Source organism: Nerophis ophidion, linkage group LG18 (assembly GCF_033978795.1).
Source record: "Nerophis ophidion isolate RoL-2023_Sa linkage group LG18, RoL_Noph_v1.0, whole genome shotgun sequence".
Taxonomy (NCBI): Eukaryota; Metazoa; Chordata; class Actinopteri; order Syngnathiformes; family Syngnathidae; genus Nerophis; species Nerophis ophidion.
Window position 1 is genome coordinate 41,743,691 of NC_084628.1, and position 26,827 is coordinate 41,770,517.

A 26,827-nucleotide genomic window follows, 5' to 3' on the forward strand; every position below is an offset into this window, starting at 1 on the left:
TGTATGAGGAACATGAGAAGAATTGGCCATGTTGTAGGAAAATAAGAAGAAGTAAGACATGTTGGAGAAATGTCAGAGGAGTCGGACATGGTGGAGGGATATGAGAAGCGTCGTACGTGTTGGAGCAACGTGAGATGAGTCGGACATATTGGAGGAACGTGAGGAGAGTAGGACATAATCCTTTTTTTTGGTTTGAACTCAATTATAAGCTTAACATGTTATGTCTCCCACAGAATGTGCTGTGGAAACTGAAGATCCTACCAAAGAGGACGGACACTTCATTTCCTGATATATTGTCAATACTCATATTTGTGGTTTAGTAAATGTGGCTTATGGTAAGTATGACACCAAATATTTATTACATAAAACCCACAGAAGAGGTGGCCTTTCCAATGACTGAGGAGGAAAAAATCCCACCCCCCAAGAGACTGACACAACTTTCAAAAGAAGGGGATGCATCATTAAGGAGATCGTGCAGTGAGACATTCTTCCAAAGGTTAACTATATACATAAACTGTTTTTTTTAGTCAAGATTTATCAATCTTTGTTTTGACACAAATAATGCAAATGCATATGTATGCATTGTTCTCTGTGGGTTAGAGACATTATAGCAAACAAATGTATAACTTAATTGCTTAATCTTCTTTTATTTATTTTATTTTCATATACATATTTTTTATGGTCACTTGCAGGTAAAGCTACCCAGAAAAGGCGGACCTGGACACAGAAAGAGGTAAAGGCTGTCAAAATTCACATTAAGCGATTCATTCCTTCTGGTATTGTACCAGGAAAGAGTGACTTTTTAAGGTGTTTGTGGGCCGAACCGGAAGCTCTCCTAAACTGGGGATGGCAAACAATGAAGTTCTATGTGTACAACTGCATTACGGCCCACAAAAGAAGATTGCAGGTAAAATAGTAGATTAAGCGATAATCAGCAAGACTGGTTAACTCTTGCTGATTATATATTAGTTAATATATTAGTTAAAACTGACATATTTTTTCCCTTGTCCCCATAAGTGATAATCAAAAACTTGGTCCCCATTCAAAATGATAACCAGTATGTGTGTGTGTGTGGTGATAACGCTCGCTAGGGATGATATTACCGGTATGTTGTTGTTACTTGCCACAAATTAAAAAAAAAAAGGCGTCGTTCTGCATAGCAGAAATCCAGTTAGCGCCGTCACAGACATGCCCGCCTGTGAGTATTGACGGCCGACAAAGCTTGAGATATTTTGCGGTTCTGCCGCACAGCAGCTGTTACGTGTCTCAAATGGGCACGGCCGAGTTCGTTTTTGCTTCGGCTCCTCTGGAAGGACAGAATAAACTGTTTGTGGTTCGCTTCACTACAAATCCCATTTTTTCGGGATTAAGTTCGGATCCGCGAGATATTGTAATGGTGTGCGCTATTTTGCTGCACGGTTGAGTCGCAACAGTGGGCATCAAACGGCGGTGGAAATTGGCGGATGGCGGAGTCAATCCGTGGTGGCACCGTTCAGCAGACTCTAAGTATCAAGTGGAAATCCAGGATTACCGTATTTTCTGTACCATAGGGCGCACCAGATTATAAGGCGCACTGCCGATGAATGGTCTATTTTTGACCATTTTTCACATGTAAGGTGCACTGGATTATAAGGCTCATTAAAGTAGTCACATTATTATTTTTTTCTAAATGTAAAATACTTCCTTGTGGTCAACATAAAATGTAATGGTGGTTCTTTGGTCAAAATGTTGACCAAATGTATAGATGATGTTTTCAAGTCGCTTTCTGACAGTCGCTTCCGTTTTGTGAGCGTCTTAGCTAGACCAGAATCATTCCGTACATAAGCGTAGAGTTTTGAGGTAAAAAATGTTTTAACTGCGCCTTAAAGTCCAGAAAATACGTTACACGTAACAATTAAAACTTCTGGTCTGTATCAAGTACAATACTTAAAGTACAAACACGTTTTAGGACAAAAAAAAGATAGATTAAGCAAAGTGGCAAAGATTACTCCTCGACTAAGCAACACACCCTACATAACTGTCATCTAACGTGCAACTGCATCCTACCCTATTACCCTACTGTGCAATACTACCCTCCGAGTGCAATACGTCCGACACTGATTGTTATATATTACTTCGGTACGCTTGTCTTGTTCTGTATATTGTACAGTATTTTGTATTTCTATTGTGTTTTATATATTGTACAGGATGGCTTATTATTTTTATTGGATAGTAGTTTGTTTATTTCAATTGTTAGTGTTTCCTTTATTACCTTTAGTGCCCATATTTGTTCCCACTAGCGCACCTTAAGTTGGAGTCCTTCATCTCATTATATGCAAATATAATGACAATCAATTCCATTCTATTCTATTCTAAAGTCCACTACATCAGTGGTCCCCAACCACCGGGCCGTGGCCCGATTGGTACCGGGCCGCAGAATACTTTTTATTCATTTTTATTAAAAAATAAAAAATATAAACAATATATATATATATTTTTAATTAAATCAACATAAAAAAAAAAATATACACTTACAATTGGTGCACCAACCACAAAAACCTCCCTCTTTCATGACAAAAACGTCCCTTTTTCATGACAAAGAAAAAAAAAAGGATCCCCATAACCCCCCATTTAGTATTCAATGTTACATGCAGTGATTTCTCCAGATTCTCTGAACCTTTTGATGATATTACGGACGGTGGATTGTGAAATCCTTAAATTCCTTGCAAGAGCTCGCTGACAAATGTTCTTAAAATGTTGGACAATTTTCACACGTATTTGTTCACAAAGTGATGACCCTCGCCCCATCCTTATTTGTGAACGAGTGAGCATTTCATGGAAGCTGCTTTTATACCCAATCATGGCACCCACCTGTTCACCTGTGGGACGTTCCAAATAAGTGGTTGATGAGCATTCCTCAACTCGAGAGCCGTGGGTTGCTGACCCCCCGGGTTAAACAAAGCCGGGGAGTTGTTACACTGCTGTTTGGAATTTTCAAATCTGGAAGCTTCTGAATGGAAATTGCATCGGTTCCAATTTAAATCTTATGTCATAATATGTTTTTACCATGCGTTTGCCATATATCATTCAATATATATTGTAGTTCCTTGAATTGCCGCCTGACATATAGTATGCGCCTGCCTTGAGTTACTGCCGGGTCTAACTCGTTTCGCAAAATAATTAGCGCATGGTTAGTATTAACACCGGGTCAAACTCGTGACGTCACGAGTGATACTTCCCCTGTCATCATTTTCAAAAATGGAGGAGGCTGATTTCAAAACCGGTAATTTGAAATTGCATAAAGGGAAGAAGATTAAGAGCTATTCAGTAGGATTTAAGGTCCAAGCTATTGAATACCGCTATGGTAAAAACAACAGTAAGCAGCTATGTTTTATTAATATACCTGTGGAGAGGTTGGGCTGGCGGTCCAACAGACAGGCAGGGCACGCTGGAGCCCGGCCCAAGATGGCGTCGAAGAGACGGTGGGCGAGCGGAGAGGAGGAGCGGAAGAGCGACCTTGACTGAGGTTTTATTGAAAAATAAACAGTCAAACTGCTCAAACCATGTCCTTTCTTGGTGGTCCTGGGAACCCGCACGGCTTGAGACCGTCACAATACCGTAGCTGCGTGTGTCAAATATGAGTCATTAAATGACTCCCGCCTCCTGGTGGTAGAGGGCGCTAGTGATCCTTCTTGCGACTACTCGGCTGGAGAAAAAGTGACAATGAGTGACGTGATATGTGCTGGGACGGCTATGACGGACCTTTTCGGATGTAGAACTCCTATGTTGGCTATGTAAACACCGGACGGAAATAAAGCATGTTCCAGGCCTAAATACCCAATGTATTATTTATACAATAACACTTCCTGGTGGCAGCGGTGGGATAAAGAGATCACCCACAGAGCAGAACGGGAGGGGGAGTTGTTCGAGGGTAATTCTGTCGTCGCCCACACTTGAGGAGCCGAGCTAACTGATAGCAGTTTTCCAAACTGGATTTTCAATCAAAACAGGAGGTAATAAAGGAAGATCTCCATCGAGACAGAAAGACTTTTAAAACTTCAGAAAGATAAGGAACACTTCTATAAATAAGTTATTGATGCTTTTGATCAGATGGAGCTGTCATGGACTTCATTTATAAGTAAAGGTAAGACCATAATAACGTTTTTATTAAATGTACTCTTCATGATGGTATCCGGGCTTCACGGTGGCAGAGGGGTTAGTGCGTCTGCCTCACAATACAAAGGTCCTGCAGTCCTGGGTTCAAATCCAGGCTCGGGATCTTTCTGTGTGGAGTTTGCATGTTCTCCACGTGAATGCGTGGGTTCCCTCCGGGTACTCCGGCTTCCTCCCACTTCCAAAGACATGCACCTGGGGATAGGTTGATTGGCAACACTAAATTGGCCCTAGTGTGTGAATGTGAGTGTGAATGTTGTCTGTCTATCTGTGTTGGCCCTGCGATGAGGTGGCGACTTGTCCAGGGTGTACCCCGCCTTCTGCCCGATTGTAGCTGAGATAGGCGCCAGCGCCCCCCGTGACCCCGAAAGGGAATAAGCGGTAGAAAATGGATGGATGATGGTATCCTTATCACACTCAAATTTTTACTGCATGCCTTTGGTGAGTGAGTGAGAAGAGGTTTTAAAATAATTAGCGCATGCTTACTTTTACCGCATGCTTTTGGTAAGCGCAGGAGTGGGACAAGGTTTTAAACTAATTAGTGCCCCGGCGGCAATTCAAGGAAATACGGTAGTTCGTTTAACTGAAATGTATAACCTCATGCATAAAGGCATTGAGGCTACTTTGAATACCGCGCAGTCAAAGTAAGGAAAATCAAAGTGGTGGATTTTGAATTAGAGAGTAAAGAAGGTTGCTCTTGCCAGGCAGGTAGATCCACTAATAATTGTTTTTTTTTTTTTTTTTTTGCACAGTTTATATTACTAGTTAGTTTCATACTCAGGGAGGAACAAAGTGTGTCCTGAGTTGATAGCCACTGAAGTTCAAATTGCACAATACAAATCTATGTCTACTTTTGTGTCAGAGGTTATTGTGATTGTTTGCTTATGTGAGCTTGATTATCGGTGTAAAAATGGACTTTCAGTTCATGCCGATGTGACGTTTCAACATTGCACCAACAATGTATTTTCGTGAACCCCCACGTTATGTAGTAACACCCTTGGAGGAAATGAGAGTTCTTTTTTTTAAAGGGGAACTGGATTTTTTTCCTGTAATGTTTCCCATTGTTCACAGTACTAATGAGAGACAAAAAGTTTGTCTTTCCGTCTTGTTAAAAATTGGCTTGTTTTCTGTGGCTAGCAAGGCAGAGAAGTTTGTTCTGCGTCCATATCACTTTAAAAAACGCATTTAAAAACTGCCCAAAAAACATAATTTATGTCCATCCTTCCATCCATTTCCGCTTATCCGAGGTCGGGTCGCGGGGGCAGCAGCCTAAGCAGGGAAGCCCAGACTTCCCTCTCCCCAGCCACTTAATCCAGCTCCTCCCGGGGGATCCCGAGGCGTTCCCAGGCCAGCCGGGAGACATAGTCTTCCCAACGTGTCCTGGGTCTTCCCCGTGGCCTCTTACGGGTCAGACGTGCCGGTAACACCTCCCTAGGGTGGTATCAGAACCAGATGCCCGAAGCACCTCATCTGGCTCCTCTCCATGTGAATTTAATTGTACTTAATTTATGTACACTTGTAAAATAATAGAACTGTCAGTTAGTTGGTGACGAACCCCAAGATGCAGAGAAGGAGGCAGGCATTTTGCAGGTAAACATGTTTTAATTAAAATAAGACATCAAGAACAAACAAAAGGGTATTAACACAAAGCGCGTACGAGGTGGCTAGCAAACAAAGAGAGCTAGCATGGGAGCTAGAAAATTAAAGGAGCTTATTATGGAAGCTAGCAAAAACAAAAAGGGGCGTAGCGTGGAAGCTAGCCTGTATCGAGCAGTAAACAGGAGTCGTACATGTAATATGAAAACTAACTTGGAAGCAGGGAACAAAAGGCAGTAAGCTGAAAACCGCAATCAAATGTAGCTTACCGCAACGCTGCATTGACAAGACGTGATACGACACGACAGGTAGCAACTACAAGAGTGACATCGTCAAGACAATAATCCAGCCCTGACTGAAGGACAAAAGCAGGTAGAAATAGAAGTGGGCTGATTGACACCAGGTGTGGCCAGGTGCAGCTGAAGGAAAACAGTGCACAGAGAAAAAAACAGGTACAGACAAAATAAGAGCCATGACAAGAACTAAAAACAGGAAATACTAAACACACACAGAGTAAAAACTAAAACACAAACAAACTGTCAGGGGCAAGCCTGACAAGAGCAAACACTGTCGAGGAAATTAGTTCCGGCAACGCTTAGAATTACCAAAACACGGTAAATTGTAATTAAAATCATTTTTTATGAACGTTACTGGTACCACATTATCTATATGCTTGCAGTGTGACTCCCATTAGCCGCATCTTCCAAGCGTTTTTATTTCACATCTTTCAAATCTTAAAAAAAAAATTAAAGCTGCAAGCAGTGATGGACGGGACCGACATTTGCTGGTGTTTCCTGCCTTTATCCATTCAACATATCTTTACCTGTACATTACCTACCTTCCCTGCATCCTGGGATCACACTGGTGCTTCTTTCTTTCACCCATACATGCTGGTGCTTCCTGCCATCACCCAAACAACATATCTTTACCTGCACATTACCTACCTTCTCTGTATCCTGGTGTCTAACTGGTGCCTCCTTCTTTTATCCAGTCAACATATCTTTACCCGCACAGTACCAACCTTCTCTGCATTGTGTGGTCACGCTGGTGCTTCCTGCTTTTAAGCGGCCATCTTGAGACGGAAGCAGCATCAGCGCAGCCGTTCTTTGAAGGCTCGTAAAATCGATACCGGAGCAGACAGAAAAACTCTTTGCGCAACATTTAATCAATGTGCGAGTTTGAAGCCGACACAGGAAAACCTTTGTTTTGAAGGGGTAATTGCCAACTTCCTGTTGATTTTTGCTAAAGGGTGTAAGTTAAGGAAATGTAGGTCAAAGTAAGACCTACATAAAGGTTTTTGTTTCATGTCTCTATGACATTTTTACCGGAAGTTACGAGCAATTTTGTCTGTGTTTTCTTCCTAGGAGCAGTTTTGTCTGTGTTTTATTCCTAGGGCGCGCTAGAGCGCAATTTTGGGATTTGGTTTTTTTTATTAGATCACAATTTTCCCCAGTCCTGATGTGTGTGTCCAGTTTGGTGAGTTTTGAAGCATTTTAATGGGTCAAATTACAGCTCAAAGAGGCAAAAATGACCTTTTTTTAGGAAACTTTTGTTTTGAAAGGGTTTTAGCCAACTTTCTGTTGATTTTTGCTGAAGGAAATCAGTGTAGGAAATCTAAGTCCAAGTCAGACCTACATAGAAGTTTTGTTTCATGTCTCTACGACATTCCTAACGGAAGTTACAAGCAGTTTTGTCTGTGTTTTTCCTAGGGGACACTAGAGCGCACTTTTGTGTTTTGGGTTTTGGTTTTTGGATTAGATCGCAATTTTTCGCCAGTCCTGATGTGTGTGTTAAATTTGGTGAGTTTTGAAGCATGTTAAGGGGGGCAAATTACAGCTCAAAGAGGAGGCGGTATAATATTAATAAAACCTTAGAAATACAACAGGGTCCTCTGTCCCAAAGAGATATTCGGTCCCCAAATAGACATATGTATACTTGATTGTCAACGATATTCCAAAATAAGTGCTGTTCCCCTTTAAATCTATGATGCGCCTGTGTGTGTTTGAATGACCCGCCGTGCACCGCTATCACCAAGCAGTACAGTTTGTTATAGTACAGTACAGTGAATTGTCACGTTGTGTAACAATGAGAACACAACATGCTGTGAAATACACAAATTGATACTTCCCTCTATGTACTGTAGGTCACTGTGATTTGTTTATTTCTTTTTGGCACCCTTTAGGAACTGCTGTGTTTCCTTCATCATACATTTCGAAGACGAGAAATAACCAGACCAGAAAATTAATACATGCCAAAAGAAATCTACGGACACAAAAATAATCTGTTGAGGGATCAAACTGCTGCCATCATAAAATATTTATTGACTGTGAAGGCAATCTTTTAAGGTAAGTATTAATACATACCAAAAGAAATCTACGGACACAAAAATAATCTGTTGAGGGATCAAACTGCTGCCATCATAAAATATTTATTGACTGTGAAGGCAATCTTTCAAGGTAAGTATCATTTTTACTATCTAAATGGCCAAATAAAAGTAATAATTAGTTAACAATTTTAATAACAATACAATAAATCGTGAATAAAAACAGAATACGATGATTTGAAAATCCTTTTCAACTTATATTCAATTGAATAAACCGCAAAGACAAGATATTTAATAAGAAACTTGTTGGTTGTTTTTTTGCAAATAATCATTAACTTAGGATTTAATGTCAGCAACACAGTGCAAATAAGTTGGCACAGAGGCATTTTTACCACTGTGTTACATGGCCTTTCCTTTTAACAACACTCGGTAAAGGTTTGGGAACTGAGGAGACACATTTTTGAAGCTTTTCAGGTGGAATTATTTCCCATTCTTGCTTGATGTACAGCTTAAGTTGTTCAACAGTCTGGGGTCTCCGTTGTGATATTTTAGGCTTCATATTGCACCACACATTTTCAATGGGAGACAGGTTTGGACTACAGGCAGGCCAGTCTAGTACCCGCACTCTTTTACTATGAAGCTGTTGTAACACGTGGCTTGGTATTGTCTAGTTGAAATAAGCAGGGGCGTCCATGATAACGTTGCTCGGATGGCAACATACTGTATGTTGCTCCAAAACCTGTACGTACCTTTCAGTATGAATGGTGTAATTTACCCATGCCTTGGGCACCATACCATTACAGATGCTGGCTTTTTAACTTTGCGCTCATTACAATCCGGATGGTTCTTTTAATCTTTGGTCCAGAGGACACGACGTCCACAATTTCCAAAAACAATTTGAAATGTGGACTCGTCAGACCAAAGAAAACTTTTCCACTTCGTATCAGTCCATCTTAGATGAGCTCAGGCCCAGCGAAGCCGGCGGCGTTTCTGGGTGTTGTTGATAAATGAATTTGGCTTTGCATGGTAGAGTTTTAAATTGCACTTACAGATGTAGCAACGAACTGTATTTACGGACGGTGGTTTTCTGAAATGTTCCTAAGCCCATGTATGATATCTTTTACACGCTGATGTCACTTTCTGATGCCGTACCGCCTGAAGGATGGAAGGTCACGGGAATTCAGCGTTGGTTTTTGGGTGATTTCTCCAGATTCTCTGAAACTTTTGATGATATTATGGACCGTAGATGGTGAAACCCCTAAATGTCTTGCAATCGCTGGTTGTTAACAAAATGTTTACCCTCGCCCCATCCTTGTTTGTGAATGACTTGAGTATTTCATTGAAGCTGCTTTTATACCCAATCATGGCACCCACCTGTTCCCAATGAACCTGCACACCTGTGGAATGTTGTTTTGCCACTTGTGCCAGCTTTTCTGGAACATGTTGCAGTCATCAAATTCCAAATGAGCTAATATTTGCAAAAAAAAAACAGATTTCACCAGTTCGAACGTTAAGTATCTTGTCTTTGCAGTCTATTCAGTTGAATATAAGTTGAACGGGATTTGCAGATCATTGTATTCTGTTTTTATTAACGATTTACACAATGTGCCAATTTACTGGTTTTAGGTTTTGTATAATATTTAGACAAATTATTAACATATGATGATGTATTTGATAAATTGTGAGAACATACAGGCATCGCACTTCAAATCGGGTTTTGTTTAAAGCATCCTTTATAACATCAGTGCCTTAAATTAAGCATTTTCCAGGCAAGGCAAGGCAACTTTATTTATTTCGCACATTTACAACATGTTTTAAATTGGACCAAAGTGCTTTACAGCAGTGCTGATCCCCAACCTTTTTGTAGCTGCTTGAAAATTTGTCCCACGGACCGGGCGGGGAGGTGATTTTTTTGTTGTTGTTTTTTTTCCATAAAGAAATACAATTATGTGTGCTTATGGATGGTATTCCTGCAGACTGTATTGATATATAATGTATATATTGTGTTGTTTATGTTGATTTAATCATTTAAAAAAATACAAAACTATTACTATTTTTTTAAATTTCTTGTGCGGCCCAGTACCAATCGATACCGGTCCGCGGCCCGGTGGTTGGGGACCACTGCTTTACAGGTTAAAAAGCATAGAGCAAAAAAAAACAAAAACAGAAACAAAGATCATAAAACAATGAATGAGCTAAAAAAGATAGTACAAAAGCAATAAGGGTCAAATGAGTCAAATAAAAAGTTAAAAAATGTATATACATAAATAAATTAAAATGAAAAATAATAATAAAACTGACAAATTAAAAAAATAAAAATCATAAACATTGCTTTTATGAACTAAACTAAAAAATATCAATACTTCAGTAGTATTGGCCACTAGAAGAGATCAAACCAATCACAGCGCACTGTTCAGTATTGTGACAACTGATTGGCTCAGCCCCAGGAAGCAATACTACATTGGGGAGTGTCAAGGTGACTAAAAGGTGTCACTTTATGTCTAAAGGGCCCAAATATTTAGAAAGTAAAAAACATTTTTATTTTTATCTACTAGTTATGAAAATATTGTATTTTTGTTTGTGATGAAAAATCTGAAAAACAAAGTGGTAAAAAAAACATACATCCATTTTGCTTTTGAAAATATTTTAGAATGTATAACCATTGAAAGTTGTCATAAAAAAAGCTAACATTTCTTTATCAGTTGCATATATAGAACACTTAAGGCAAGGATTGATTTGAAGAGGACTGCATTACGACAACCTTCACTAAAATCTGTCAAAAATGACTTAAGTGATCAGTCCAACATTGACCTTTTTAATCCAAATTAGCAAAATACCATTGATGACTTCATAGATACAATGTATAGCATGAGTTTGTATCCTTAAATTACAAACATGGCAGAATCGCAAGACATTATTTTGATAATATTTTTACTAATGATTTTGACAGTAAAACTACAATCTGTTGTTGTAGCTTGTGCAGCCCTTTGAGACACTCGTGATTTAGGACTATATAAGTAAACATTGATTGATTGCATAACCAACATCTGTGATCATCTCCCAGTTTATACAATCTGTGACGGAAACTACAGGGAGAAAAGAGAGTATGAACAAAAAAGACATATCAAAGACTACGTACATAGATAAGTATGAAGGCTTTTAAAAATGATCTGCAAAAAAGCCAAGTTGGGATGATGCGTACAGTGAAAATGATGTTGGATGAAACAGGAAGTCATTTCACTTTCATGATTCTCAATGACAAACATCGTCCATGGAAACAACTTGGTAAGTGGCAGAAGAACGATCAACCATAGATGACAAATGTACTGAAAAATGCTTGTAACTAGATGAATGCCTTATGTAGAACATAAAGATCTAGATGGACGGAAAATATTTACAAAGCTTAACAAATAAGCTAACTGGCATACTGTGAATATTTAGGAAAGAACAAAACAAAGCAACATGGGGCATTCTAAAGGATATTTTTATGGATAATACTTCTCGGACGGAAACGTGAAAAATGACAATCTGATTTAAGTAATTGAAAGCTTTAATAACTACTTTGTAAATATTTGACCAAATCTGGAGGGAAGAATTCCAGATCATGTATCTGTTGAAAACTGGTACAATAGCCAGAAATCCACACTTAATGTTCAGGGTTCGTACGCGTGCTTAAAAACCCTAGAAAATGCTTGGATTTTAATGTGTTTTCAAGGTTTGAGGAATGCTTGATTTTTGGGTGAAGTGCTTTTAAATGTTTGGAAATGTTCATCGTATTTCTCGGCAGTTTGACTCATTAGGCTATTTATGGTAAAAATTAAAATACATTTCCTTAAAAATGAAATCTAAACGCTTGATCTGTTGGCTTTGCACGAGCCCTCAAGTATGTACGGCTCTGTGTCGCCCCCAAGAGGATGGTGGTGTATCGCTCCATCATGTCGGGAGGTTGTCGTTTTAGCGAACATTGGATGGAAATTTTTAGTCCATAATTGGACTTGTTTGTATTGTGAAGGTCACACAATGTATAATCTGTAACCTTTTTCACAATTTAGAGCTGAGTTAATATGAATGATGCATTTCTTGCTCTATTCTTTTTGTTGTCTACTTAACTTATCTCAGTGAAAGTAAAAAGTTAACTTTTGTCTTTTTGTTCATTTGTTATCATAGCCACAGTGACAAGGCTAGATATGCTTAATGAAAGGGTTAGGAGTGGAGACATCAAATTCCAAAAAATAACAAAGTTTTCCAGTTCGAACATTAAATATCTTGTCTTTGCAGTCTATTCAATTGAATATAGGTTGAAATGGTGTCAGGTTCAAACACTGATAACATCTGTTGCACAGACAAGAAGCAAGCAACCATGAAGTGAAATATATCCATATAGTGCTTTTTCTCTAGTGACTCAAAGCGCTTTACATAGTGCAACCCAATATCTAAGTTACATTTAAACCAGCGTGGGTGGCACTGGGAGCATGTGGGTAAGGTGTCTTGCCCAAGGACACAACGGCAGTGACTAGGATGGCAGAAGCGGGGATCGAACCTGCAACCCTCAAGTTGCTGGCACGGCCGCTCTACCAACCGAGCTATACCGTCCCATGCAGAGACGGAGTTCAATTTAGCTCATGAGGAGAACACATGGAGCTGCACACTTAGTCACAGTCTCGCCCTACGTTCAAAGGTTAAGCTCCCGCGTCCCTGTATTTATTCAGGAGTTCCACAGTCAACATCACTGTGGCCGCCTCTAAAAGGAGTGGTCATATATTATGCAAAGCAGGTCCAGGACGCACAATATGTGACGGAATGTGCTGGGGCCTTGTGATTTCGCCTTGTCTCTGCTTCATCTGTGTGCTGACTTCTTATCTGCGTTGAGGTCCTTGAAGTCCTTGGCTGTTAGCAGCCTTGTGATTTCGCCTTGTCTCTGCTTCGTCTGCGTGCTGACGTCTTATCTGCGTTGAGGTCCTTGAAGTCCTTGGCTGTTAGTGGCCTTGTGATTTCGCCTTGTCTCTGCTTCGTCTGCATGCTGACGTCTTATCTGCGTTGATGTCCTTGAAGTCCTTGGCTGTTAGCGGACTAAAACAAAGATAACATATATAATATTATATATAAAAGGCTACCCGTCAGACAATACGTTTTTGTCCTTGCACAGATAACTTCTAATAACTATAGCAACAGACTTTAAGCATACTAAAGTTTGTGTGATAATAAATGCATGATTATTGTGTGATAATAAATGCATGATTTAACTATCAAATGGATTTGCAAATCATTGTATTCTGTTTTTTTTTTTACCATTTACACAGCGTGCTAACTTCACTGCTTTTGGGATTTGTAAATGATAATGACTTTAATATAGAGGCAACTTGTTTTTCCACTCTACACTACTTTAAGTTAGTTTGGTAGAGATCATTGAGTTGTGTGACAACTTTCACTTCAATCCAATTTATGGGGTTTAATAACAGTGCCAGTGGTGTATTTGTCAGAAAAAATGAGACCGCAGGAAACACAATAGAAGAACCTTTGCAGCAGTTCAGAATTCTGAGTGAAAGTGTCATGTGAACGATGCTCCATGGAGTCCTTGGTGAGACAATGAGCTGCTTGGCCTATTGTTTATTTGTCTGTGTGTGGATGAGGCCACCTTATAAAGAACTTACAAGGTCCACAAGAGTCACATAAATGCACTGTGCTGTGTTCAGCAAATGACTTTCAAGCAGGTGAACATCAACTTTTCTTTTTATTTGCGCGATAACATACACCAGGTTGCATCTTTATGAGCTTCTGTCTTTATTGGTCAGTGTTATCAGTTGGTGGTGAGAAGGTTTACTGCACGGGCTGAACAGAGATGTTTATCCGGTGCTAATTAATTGCAAACGTAGCCCTTTTTTTTCTCTAAACTGGCAGGATTGAAAACAGTTGCACATGACGGGTGCTTGCACTTTCTTGTTAAACCTGGCAGAAAAGCAATGTTTGGTTTCCTGTACAGTCCAGCACATATGGTTTAGTAAAATTAGGGTTGGTAAATAGATTCTAAGCACAACACAGCGTACTGTCTTTCTGATATTTGCTGGATCCCTATGCTTTCTGTCATATGGATTAAAACAGTTAAATAATAAGTTGATAATGAACAAATATGGCAACCTGTAAGGATGTGATGCCCTCTAGTGGGTTCTGCGGACCACCACACACTGCCACGAGAGCCCGGATTTCAGGGTATGACACTGTTTTATTTTCATAAGTCGTGCTAGGCTTTTGTTTTCCAGCAAATTGGTCCGTCTCTCTTTATGGATCCCACTCCAACTCCCGTGTATCGTCCGGCTGCTGCTAGTAAAGGCGACAGGTGATTAGATCACAAGGCCCACCTGGGCCATCTACTCACCTGTCGCTGTCTTTGAGACCGGTCCTTGCACACCCCGTTTCTCCATAGTGATATTCAAAATTGACTATAGATAATATACATCTAATTGGCTGACCATATTTTACAAATAACCAATACCAATAGCAAGATCTGATAGCTCAGTTACAGCTCATTTTATTCCTAATCTGCGTTGTGTTTTATGTTGTACGATTGCACCGAGAAAAAAAATCATAGTTTGTGAACCCGTTCTAAAACAATGGTAATAAAAAAACTATTCTGATTCTGATTTTACATGGATATAAAACAACATTTTGTCCCAAGAAATAAGGCTTAGAAGGATCCACCTGGCTGCTGCTAGGCACATGGGTTACAAAATTAATCTTTCAAAATAGAAGTCCAAGCACGTTTCATTACTTTCAAATAGTAATTACAATAACAACCAATGAATTTACCAAGTTTCATTATTTCAACTTGTTGTTTAACAATATAGAACATTGCCAATGTTTTCAAAGATTATTGAACAATATTAACTTATTTATTGGCTTTTAAATCAACGCATGAATTGCTGTTTTTAACTACCCTGCTTTCACTTTATGAACTTTTTATCAATGGGGAGACCTAGGATGTGTTTTAATGTACATTTCAAACATTTCCCTGTGGTCCAGATCAGTGGTTCTCAAACTTTGTCCCCTCAGAAAAAACTACCACCATAATGACTGAAATGCAAATTTGAATGGAGTGTTTCAAAGTGGTGGTGTCATGATAATCTGTCCAAACATCACGCTTGTTTTTCTCTAGAATAAACTATTAAAAAAATAGTTAAATAGCATTTTATTTAAGAAGCATATTCGATAGTTTAGTTTGTATCGAATCCGCTAGCTTATGTTGCCATGCTGTACGAAATCTGCCCGAGGCCTTCAGAATCAACAATGCGGGCGTCCGTGCACTGTCAGCGAACGGGCACATACAGTTGATAGATAATTTCCATTGCCAAATCAGATCATGAGTTGTTGTCAGTAAGGCCTTCTAGTTGGAATCACGTTGAACGTGACATTTAGACATCCTGTGATTGGATAATAATCAGGACTGTTAGCGGATGAATTTGAGAACACATACAGTTGATAGACAGTTGTGATAGCCAATCAGATCACAGGTTGTCGACAGTAGCCTATCTAGGTAGCCTGATGTTAACGAGACTGTGATTGGACTCTCACTTGTCATTCCAAAGTGATTATCTATTCCCAAGTTTCAATTTAGCAGGAATGTAAAAAAAATGTAATATCCCTAAAAATATAGAATACACATTTCTCTAGGGCTGCTTGATTAATTTGATTATAAAAAAGCTTTGATTTATATTTTATTGCTTCGAGTCCATGGTTCTCTCCCGGAAAAGGGTGGAGTGCCATCTCCGGGTTGGGGAGAAGACCCTGCCCCAAGTGGAGGAGTTCAAGTACCTAGGAGTCTTGTTCACGAGTGGGGGAAGAGTGGATCGTGAGATCGACAGGCGGATCGGTGCGGCGTCTTCAGTAATGCGGACGTTGTACCGATCCGTTGTGGTGAAGAAGGAGCTGAGCCGGAAGGTAAAGCTCTCCATTTACCGGTCGATCTACGTTCCCATCCTCACCTATGGTCATGAGCTTTGGGTCATGACCGAAAGGATAAGATCACGGGTACAAGCGGCCGAAATGAGTTTCCTCCGCCGGGTGGCGGGTCTCTCCCTTAGAGATAGGGTGAGAAGCTCTGTCATCCGGGAGGAACTCAAAGTAAAGCCGCTGCTCCTCCACATCGAGAGGAGCCAGATGAGGTGGTTTGGGCATCTGGTCAGGATGCCACCCGAACACCTCCCGAGGGAGGTGTTTAGGGCACGTCCAACTGGTAGGAGGCCACGGGGAAGACCCAGGACACGTTGGGAAGACTATGTCTCCCGGCTGGCCTGGGAACGCCTCGGGATCCCCCGGGAAGAGCTAGACGAAGTGGCTGGGGAGAGGGAAGTCTGGGCTTCCCTGCTTAGGCTGCTGCCCCCGCGACCCGACCTCGGATAAGCGGAAGAAGATGGATGGATGGATGGGATGGATGGAGTATTTGTTTAACGAGTGTAACTATAAAAATGTATAAAATCCGGACCACATGGAGTTCCCAAAACTGTAAACAATGCAGCCATTCACATGAGAGCGGTGGTGTGTGTTTACCATAATCTTGAGTTTTTTTGTTTATTTGTAGTAAAGCACACATGTTAAAAGAGTATAAAAGTCTACATTTCAATGTCGATGATTTGCATTTACTGTCTTACAGACGACTGCCAAATTTGTATGACGATTTCAAAAGGCCATGGCTCAACTGTCTATGCGACGTCAAGGCTTGGTTAGCCCAGAATTTTTTAATAATGAACGAGGGAAAAGCTGAAATTTTAGTTTTTGGTCCGGCCCTCACTGACTTGGGACCATTGCAAAAGGATGTGCGTCCCAAAGTCACCAGCCTTGGCGTCACTATAGACAGCCATTTTAAACTTGACAAACAAGTCAATGGCGTTTTAAAACCGTGTTTTTTTCTTCTTCGTCTTTTGGCAAAGGTAAAACCATTTTTATCTGTTAACCTTTTCGAACAAGTCGTGCATGCTTTTATTTCGAGTGGCCTGGACTACTGCAATGCACTTCATGCTGGCATTAGCCAAAAAGCTCTCTCCCGGTTATAGTTAGTCCAGAAGGTGGCAGCAGGACTTTTAAAAAGGGCCAGGAAACGCCAGCATTTAATCCCAATTCTTGAGACTTTGCAACTGGCAACCTGTTCATTTTAGAATTGATTTTAAAACCTTGCTGTTTGCTTTTAAAGCTTTACATGGACTGGCACCTCAGTATATCTCGGACCTCATCTAAATTTTGCGCTCTGAGGTCCAAGAGCCAGCTCCAGCTCATGATGCCCAAGACCAGACTTAAAACCAGGGGAGACAGGACCTTCTCTGTGGTCGGCCCTAAGCTCTGGAACACTCTGCCCCTCCATGTTCCATGTCCCACAGTGGACTGTTTTAAGTCCCACTTTAATTCTTGGCTTTTAACACTACGTGAGTTGTGTGGTCCGCTGTGTTTTTCAAATTTTGATTTCTATTTATTGTTTTAATTGCTTTTCCCCTTTAATCAACAAAGCCATTCTGGGTATAAGTCCATCTTATATATCTTGTCTTTTGACAAAGAAACAAGGAGGTCACAATCTTCGTTCATTGAATGTTGCAATTTGTTGTCCCCCTAAGTAAGAACTGAATTGGGCAAGAAAGCATTTAGGTCTTCAGCACCAAAGGCTTGGAATAACTTACAATCGAATCTTCAACTTCAAATCCTTGTTACATTAAGTGAGTTTAAAGGCCTACTGAAATTAGGTTTTCTTATTTAAACGGGGATAGCAGGTCCATTCTATGTGTCGTTCTTGATGATTTTGCCATATTGCCATATTTTTGCTGAAAGGTTTTAGTAGAGAACATCGACGATAAAGTTCGCAACTTTTGGTCGCTAATAAAAAAAACCTTGCCTGTATCGGAAGTAGCAGACATATGATATGCACGTGACATCATGGGTTGTGGAGCTCCTCACATCCGAACATTGTTTACAATCATGGCCACCAGCAGCGAGAGCGATTCGAACCGAGAAAGCGATGATTCCCCCATTAATTTGAGCAAGGATGAAAGATTCGTGGATGAGGAAAGTGAGAGTGAAGGACTAGGAAAAAATAAAAAAAGGACAAAAGTGCAGCGAGGGAGCAATTCAGATAGGGAAGATGCTGTGAGAGGCGTGGTGGCAGGACCACTTGGCCAGGCCCAACCGCAACAAGGGATAGAGCCATACCTCTTTGAACTTGACGCTGACGGTCAGAAGGACGCATATTGATGCTGGAGTAGCACACGACATAGATCGCCTTCAGAATACAGAATGCTAAAATGTTTTTTATTAATACACTGAACTTTGTGTGTGTGGTCCAATCAACCGTGTTCGCTTGACCGCTCTGTTCCATAGTAAAGCTTCACCGTCATCTTTCGGGAATGTAAACAATGAAACACCGGCTGTGTTTGTGTTGCTAAAGGAGGCCGCAATACACCGCTTCCCACCTACATCTTTCTTCTTTGACGTCTCCATTATTCATTGAACAAATAGCCAAAGATTCAGCAACACAGATTTCCATAATACTGTGGAACCATGCGATGAAAAGAGACTACTTATAGCTGTGAACGGTACTGGAACAAAATGTCCTCTACAATGCATGATACTTCCGCGCGAAAGTTAAAATTGCAATTTAGTAAACTAAACCAACCGTATTGGCATGTATTGCAATGATAAGATTTCATCAGCGATATATAAACTATCAGACTGTGTGGTCCGTAGTAGTGGCTTTCAGTAGGCTTTTAAACCTTCTGTGAAAGGATTGCAGTCTACCTTGTCTGTATGCACATGAGTTATGTGAGCAAGTTTTAATGTTGTAAATTTGATGTTTTATGTGTTGTTTACCGTTTTTAATATAACCTTGCTGCCTCCCTCTTAGCCAGGTCTCCTTTGGAAAGGAGATATTTGATCTCATTGGGATTTTACCTTGTTAGTAAAGGCAGTATTAAAAAAATATATATATATATATATTTATACATATATAGATATTTTTTTTTGATCATATTTATTTTTATATTGGTTTTATAGTTTTGTATTATTTGTTTTCATCAGTCATTGGTGGAGCTAAGGATAATATTTTAATATTGTTGTGTAGCACTTTGGAAACATTTCTGTTGTTTATATGTGCGATACAAATAAAGTGGATTGGATTGTTACTGTATTATAGACCAGCATACAAATTCTTGTCTATTGAAACCAGGGGTGCCAAACTCAAATATAGACCAGGGGTGTCAAACTCAAATACAGAGTGGGCCAAAATTCTAAACTGAACAAAGCCGCGAGCCAAAGTTGAACAACTTAACCTTTTAATAGGGACCCAAACAAGTTTTGCATTGAATATTGAACAAGCAAGGCTTATATAACTTTATAGTGACATGCAAAATCGAGTTTTGTTGGTAGCGGGGGTGTATATTGTAGCGTCATTGATGAGTTAGTGCTGCAAAGGATTCTGGGTATTTGTTCTGTTGTGTTTATGTTGTGTTACGGTGCGGATGTTCTCCCGAAATGTGTTTGTCATTGTTGTTTGGTGAGGTGTAACAGTGTTAAAGTTGTTTATACGGCCACCCTCAGTGTGACCTGTATGGCTGCTGACCAAGTATGCCTTGCATTCACTTGTGTGTGTGTAGAAGCCGCATATATTACGTGACTGGGCCGGCACGCTGTTTGTATGGAGAAAAAGCGGACGTGACGACAGGTTGTAGAGGATGCTAAAAGCAGTACCTTAAAGGCATGACCCCAATATTGTTGTCTGGGTGGAAATTCGGGAGAATGGTTGCCCCGGGAGATTTTCGGGAGGGGACACTGAAATTCGGGATTTTCCTGGAAAAATCGGGAGGGTTGGCAAGTATGAGAATTAGCGTTGAATGCGGTGATACAGCGGCACTGCCAAGGTATAATACCGGCGGGCCAGCTGTAATGTTAATTTATTATTGCCTCAAGGGCCAAATGAAATTACACGGCGGGCCAAATTTGGCCCACGGGCCAGAGTTTGACACCCATAATTTAAACTGTTCTCCCTAAAATGCGCATTGAGGCTCCAAAGGTGTTTTACTTGATTAGTCGACTAATCAAAGAACCTAATCCATAGCTGCCCACCTCTATATTTGGACTACTGTAAACCTGCAGCCACATTTTTCCAAGAACTAGCTGCAAAGGAAATGATGCTCATGTTCTCAGGATGCACTAATATTATTAATAGAAAGCAAACCAGTGAGTAAAACTACGTAAACAAAACAGATGCATCACTTTTAGCCTAACCTAACCTGCATTTCTCACAACTCAATGTATCCGTATTGATGACGAAACATCCAGTTTCACTGTTGCCACAAGCTGTAACATCGGCCCTCTTCTTTTTTTCATACATATAAACGACCTGCCATCTGTATGTTAGGATGTAAATATCCAGATGTTTGCAGATGACACGTTTATTTATACTTGGGGGGAAAAGGACACTGAAACGGATGCTGAAAAACTTACAACAGCCATGGAGAAGGTGGCAAGATGGCTACATAATACATAACTATAGTCTTACATTAAACATTAAAGGCCTACTGAAATGAGATGTTCTTATTTAAACGGGGATAGCAGGTCCATTCTATGTGTCGTATTTGATCATTTCGCAATATTGCCATATTTTTGCTGAAAGGATTTAGTAGAGAACATCGACAATAAAATTCACAACTTTTGGTTGCTAATAATAAAGCCTTGCCTGTACCAGAAGTAGTGGACGATGTGCGCGTGACGTCACGGGTTGTGGAGCTCCTCACATCTGAACATTGTTTACAATCATGGCCACCAGCAGCGAGAGAGATTCGGACCGAGAAAGCGACAATTTCCCCGATTAATTTGATCGAGGATGAAAGATTTGTGGATGAGGAAAGTGAGAGTGAAGGAGTAGGGAAAAAAAGACGGGGCAGTGGGAGCGATTCGGATGTTATTAGACACATTTACTAGGATAATTCTGGAAAATCCCTTATCTGCTTATTGTGTTACTAATGTTTTAGTGAGATTATATGGTACCTGAAAGTCGGAGGGGTGTGGCCACGGGTGTGGTGACCGCCAGTGTCTCTGAGGGAAGCCACACAGCTGCAGGAGGACGCATGCTCCGCTCATGTTTACGGTAAGAGCCGACTTATTACCACAATTTTCTCATCGAAACCTGCCGGTTGACATGTGGTAGGGAACCATGTTCGCTTGACCGCTCTGTTCCATCGTTAAGCTTCACCTTCGGGAATGTAAACAAGGAAACACCGGCTGTGTTTGTGTTGCTAAAGCATTTTGTGATGTAGTTAGCTTCATAACATGAATAATAATCCTAAGTAGAAGCATGCAGGTTATGGAATGAGGGTGTTGAGAGGAGCTCACGGTCTTGATCTGTTGTTGATCAATAGGCACCCAGAGAGAACTGACCTCACAGTGTCAACTGGGATAGGAAGTGTGCGAGGAATGGGTCTTTAACAGGAAGCCTGGCCAACATATTGGCGCCTGAGACAGTAGCAGTTGAAGGTCCATTGTAAGATAACACACACACACACACACACATCCCTCAAGAACAGGCGTGGTATTTCCTCAGAAGAACTAAAGTAACTTGAGCATCGGGTTTTCTGCGTTTGACCAACTTCCGGTGGTTAGTTAAGCAGAATCGGATATTTCACTTCTTCCTTCTGTTGATGTATCGTGGTTTTTTTTTTTCCCACACGACTGCTCTATATACTCATCTTCTAATGCTTCACAGTGTCACACAGCTGACTGGGTCACAACAAGAAGGTAAGAAGCAATTATTTTAATAATGTTGTCTTCTGGGAAAAGAGTGTATTAAATATATGGTTGTATTTAATTTAACATTGTGGAACAGCACATGATTACACTGGGGCCGTATAGCTCGGTTGGTAGAGTGGCCATGCCAGCAACTCGAGGGTTCCAGGTTCGATCCCCGCTTCCGCCATCCTAGTCAGTGCCGCTGTGTCCTTGGGCAAGACACTTTACCCACACTGGTTTAAATGAAACTTAGATATTGGGTTTCACTATGTAAAGTGCTTTGAGTCACTAGAGAAAAAGCGCTATATAAATATTGACTTCACACATGTCCAAAAAGGAGTAGGTAGAATCTCAGCATACACTAATAATTTGTTCATATTATTGTCATGATTATGTTTAGTTTTGTTTTGACTCCATCAGTTCTGTTTAGTGTGTGTGTTTTGGTTGCCATGGGTGCTGACTTGTGTCACCTGCCTCTGATTAGTGTCCGGGACGCTCACCTACTTTAGGGCATGAATCAGAGAGCTACTTATTCCTGTTTCTTGCCACACTCAGTCTGGCTTCCTTGTTTCCAGTAAGCAATAGTTACTTTGGATAATAGTGTTAGGGTTAAGAGCAAAGTTTCGCCTGAGCTCCCCCGGGCTATCGGCACGCTTGCTTTGTTTTGTTTGTTGGAACGTTGACTGATTTATGAGGAATACATCATTGTCTTACCTCCACACTGCATCCGGAGCTCCGTCTGCATCTTGGGAGAACGACCCACACATAAACATGGCAACCCAATCGTGACAATTATGTTTAAAACGTCCGCCTACAGAGCCCTCTAAAAAACCTCCAAAAACTGCCAACAACAGTCCACATGCATGTTGTCACCTGCATATTTTAACCAAGCTGGTAGCGACATTTTATTTGTAAGAACTAACTAGAGGAACTACTTTCATGGTGTAGTGACACATCCCCTTGCTCACACTGACAGGCTAACAACCTCCAATTAAAGAGGAAAAAGCTACGAACAATGGGAAACCTGGCTTTCCGCTCCCAGTCTGTAGAACACTCTCCCTGATCACTTTAGGTCACAACAGACTGTGAATGCTATTAAAAAAGGCTTAACAACCCTTTAAAAAAAAAGCCTTTTTTTTTTTTATTTCTGTGCTAGTTCTAGCTCAGGGGTCACCAACCTTTTTGAAACCAATAACTACTTCTTGGGTACTGATAAATGCGAAGGGCTACCGGTTTGATACACACTTAAATAAATTGCCAGAAATAGCCAATTTGCTCAATTTATCTTTACTAATCTATATTTATAAAAAAAAAAAGGGTATTTCTGTCTGTCATTCCGTCATACTTTTTTTTTTTCCTTTTACAGAAGGTTATATGTAGAGAATAAATGATGAACAAAACACTTAATTGAACGGTTTAAGAGAAGAAAACACGAAAAAAATGAAAATTTAATTTTGAAACGTAGTTTATCTTCAAATTTGACTCTTTAAAATTCAAAATTCAACCAGAAAAACTGAAAAGAAAAACTAGCTAATTCAAATCTTTTTGAAAAAATTTAAAAAATAATTTATGGAATATCATTAGTAATTTTCCCTGATTAAGATTAATTATAGAATTTTGATGACATGTTTTAAATAGGTTAAAATCAAATCTGCATTTTGTTAGAATATATAACAAATTGGACCAGGCTATATGTCTAACAAAGACAAATCATTATTTCTTCTAGATTTTCACAAATATTATTCTTCGAAAAAACAGAAGCTAAAATGAAGGATTAAATTAAAATGTATTTATTATTCTTTACAAAATATAAATTTACTGGAACAAAATTGTCAGGAAAGAAGAGGAAGGAATTTAAAAGGTATATGTGTTCAAAAATCCTAAAATCATTTTTGAGGTTGTATTTTTTCTCTTAAAATCGTCTTTCTGAAAGTTATAAGAAGCAAAGTAAAAAAAAAAAAATGAATTTATTCAAAGAAGTAAAGACCAAGTCTTTAAAATATTTTCTTGGATTTTCAAATTCTATTTGATTTTTGTCTTTCTTAGAATTAAAAATGTCGAGCCAAACGAGACCAGCTTGCTAGTAAATAGATAAAATTGAAAAAAAAGGCAGCTCACTGGTAAGTGCTGCTATTTGAGCTATTTTTAGAACAGGCCAGCGGGCGACTCATCTGGTCCTTACGGGCGTTGGTGACCCCTGTTCTAGCTGTTAGGCTGTTCTAGTTTTTTTTTTTATTATTATCTTTTTATTTGTTAACACACTGCAGCACTTTTAAGTTCGCTCAATATACAGTGCTTTTACAAATACAATCTATTAATATTATTATTATTATCATAAAGGGGGCAACAAACATTAGGATGAATATTGTTCATTCCGCTGAGTGCGGTTCTAGCACCATTTGTACACGTCATCTCTGTTCCATTCTCATCATACAACCCTTCTTTTCTTTTCAGCCTTCCCGGGACAAAAACCCTGAAGATGTACAGTTCGCTAGCTAATGCCTCCAAGTGTGTTAGGGATAACAACGTGACCTCAGTGGTGTTCCCCTACCTCTACAGCATCATCTTTGTAGTTGCACTGGCCCTCAACTCTGTAGCTGCTTGGATCTTCTGCAACATCCCAAACACCTCAACATTTTTGGTCTTTTTAAAGAATGTGGTTAGTTCCTATTGTTTTTCTTGTATGCCACACACAGCTGTGTGGAATTGTTGCAGACAGCTTACATGTGACATTTGAACTCAACAGGTGGCGGCTAACTTGTTGATGACTTTAGCAATGCCTCTGAAGATTCTAACCGATGCCGGTGTGGGACAGGGGCAACTGAAAGCCATCTACTGCCGATACTCTGCGGTCCTTTTCTACATCACTATGTACATCAGCATCATCTTCCTGGGCCTCATCAGCCTAGATCGATACATGAAGATAGTCCAACCTTTTGGAAAAGACTTCTTGCACCGGGTCAGGCTTGGTCAAGTGATCAGCGCAGCTGTCTGGGTCACTATCTGTTCTTTAGCACTCCCCAATTCCATTCTAAGTGACCAGCCATTGCGCTACACTGGAGGAATAAGGAAGTGTACCTCCATGAAGGGTAAAGCGGGCCTGAATTGGCATGAGGGATACAACTACTTCTGTCAGGTATGTAGTAAAATATGACTATTCAATCACTGCAAATAGCGCTGTGGTCCACATTTTCAGAAAGCTAAGGACCGGGACTCAGACTACTAAAATGTTAACATCACCAAATGGTGGTCATTAATAAAGTAGTAGCGTCAACAATGAACTATGCAATGCTATGAGCTATGGTTGTCAAAGATCGATAAATTGACAGGAGTGGTTGGATGTTTTCAAGAGTCTGCATCTAAATATCACCAAACTTACCAGACTATATGTCATGTACGGGAGGAGTAGACGGCACAGACCGCAAGGGGGTGTAGTAACTCTATAATTCGTCCAGGGTGTACACCGCCTTCCGCCCGATAGTAAATATTATAATAATAACCAAAAGGGGGTGTAGTAACTCTATAATTCGTCCAGGGTGTACACCGCCTTCCGCCCGATTGTAAATATTATAATAATATATGTCCTGCGATGAGGTGGAGACTCGTCCAGGGTGTAAACCGCCTTCCGCCCGATTGTAGCTGAGATAGGGACCAGCGCCCCCAGCGACTCCAAAGGGAATAAGCGGTACAAAATGGATGGATGTATGTATATATATGTATATATATATATATATATATATATATATATATGTATATATATATATGTATATATGTATATGTATGTATATGTATATATATATATATATGTGTATATGTATACATGTGTGTGTATATATATGTGTATATATACACATATGTATATATATATATGTATATATATACATATGTATGTATATATGTATATATATACATATGTATGTATATATATGTATATATATACACATATGTATATATATACATATGTATGTATATATGTATACATATACATATGTATGTATATATATGTATATATATATACACATTTGTATGTATATGTATATATATATATACACATATGTATGTATATTTTTATGTATATATGTTTGTGTATGTATATATTTATATATATATATATATGTATATATACATATGTGTGTATATATATATATATATACATATATATATGTGTATCTATATATAGGCAGGCAGGTTGTCGGGGGGTATTCCGAGGCTTCATAAGGTATGTGTCCAAGCAGGGGTCGAGAATCGAGGGAGGCAGTCCGGAATCCAACAAGAAGTCGAGGCACACAGCTCGATCATGGGAGACAGGGAAAGCACTGCGGAAAATGCAAAGGACACAAGACACATGAACCGTGAAGGCACAGAGAGTGAGCAAGTATACGTGGGAGGGTTCGGCCTAGGTTCCGGCCCCGGATCTTCGGGTACGCTGGTCTTTATGCCGTCTGCTCTCATCAACCCCAGATGTGCTGATTGCCGATTGCTTGCAGCTGAGCAGGGGCGTGGCGTCCTCAACCCCTTCAGTTGTGGATTACTTTTATTCTTTACATATATTACGTAAGTACAGCTTTGTTAAAACGCACAGGTCTAGTTTTGTTAGACAGTATCTCTAAATAGAAGTACAATTAGTTGATCTCCTGACAATGGTTGTGGCTTTGATGGTGATGAGGCTAATTATAACTATGTTGATATGTGGATCACAAGTCCCATTTATGCACTTTATGCCAAGGACTTTGAGGGTAGCAACTTCATATACACTTTATGAGGAAGGATGGAATAATGACAAATTGTTTAGCTATTTGACTGTTTTTTTAAAATATACAGTATTTATAATGTTTTGTATTAGTGTCTCCTAATACTAGCCAAATGTACAAAACCAGAAAGCAGTGAAGTTGTCACGTTGTGTAAATGGTAAATAAAAAGAGAATACAATAATTTGCAAAACCTTATCTTATATTCAATTGAATAGACTGCAAAGACAAGATACTTAAAGTTCAAACTGGA

The 26,827-nt window shown here is 39.8% G+C and overlaps 1 protein-coding gene and 1 long non-coding RNA gene across 3 annotated transcripts in view; one reads left to right on the forward strand and one right to left on the reverse strand.

Annotated features, from left to right (window-relative positions):
• Positions 1-229: 229 nt before the first annotated feature.
• p2ry13 (purinergic receptor P2Y13) overlaps positions 230-26,827 on the forward strand; it is a 30,202-nt gene continuing 3,604 nt past the window's right edge. The window contains exons 1-4 of one of the 2 annotated variants that reach the window (XM_061878135.1): positions 230-496; positions 693-733; positions 24,281-24,485; positions 24,573-24,962. In XM_061878135.1, coding sequence (XP_061734119.1) covers positions 24,306-24,485; positions 24,573-24,962 — 570 coding nt within the window. In that variant the 5' untranslated portion in view covers positions 230-496; positions 693-733; positions 24,281-24,305. Of the gene's footprint in view, positions 497-692; positions 734-21,603; positions 21,836-24,280; positions 24,486-24,572; positions 24,963-26,827 lie in introns of those variants that run through there. The other variant, XM_061878133.1, reaches the window with a different exon arrangement.
• On the reverse strand, positions 9,787-21,610 carry LOC133537209 (uncharacterized). Its single transcript, XR_009802620.1, has 2 exons — positions 21,479-21,610; positions 9,787-13,141 (listed from the first exon to the last, which is right to left on the reverse strand). It is a non-coding gene; the product is annotated as an uncharacterized LOC133537209 (long non-coding RNA).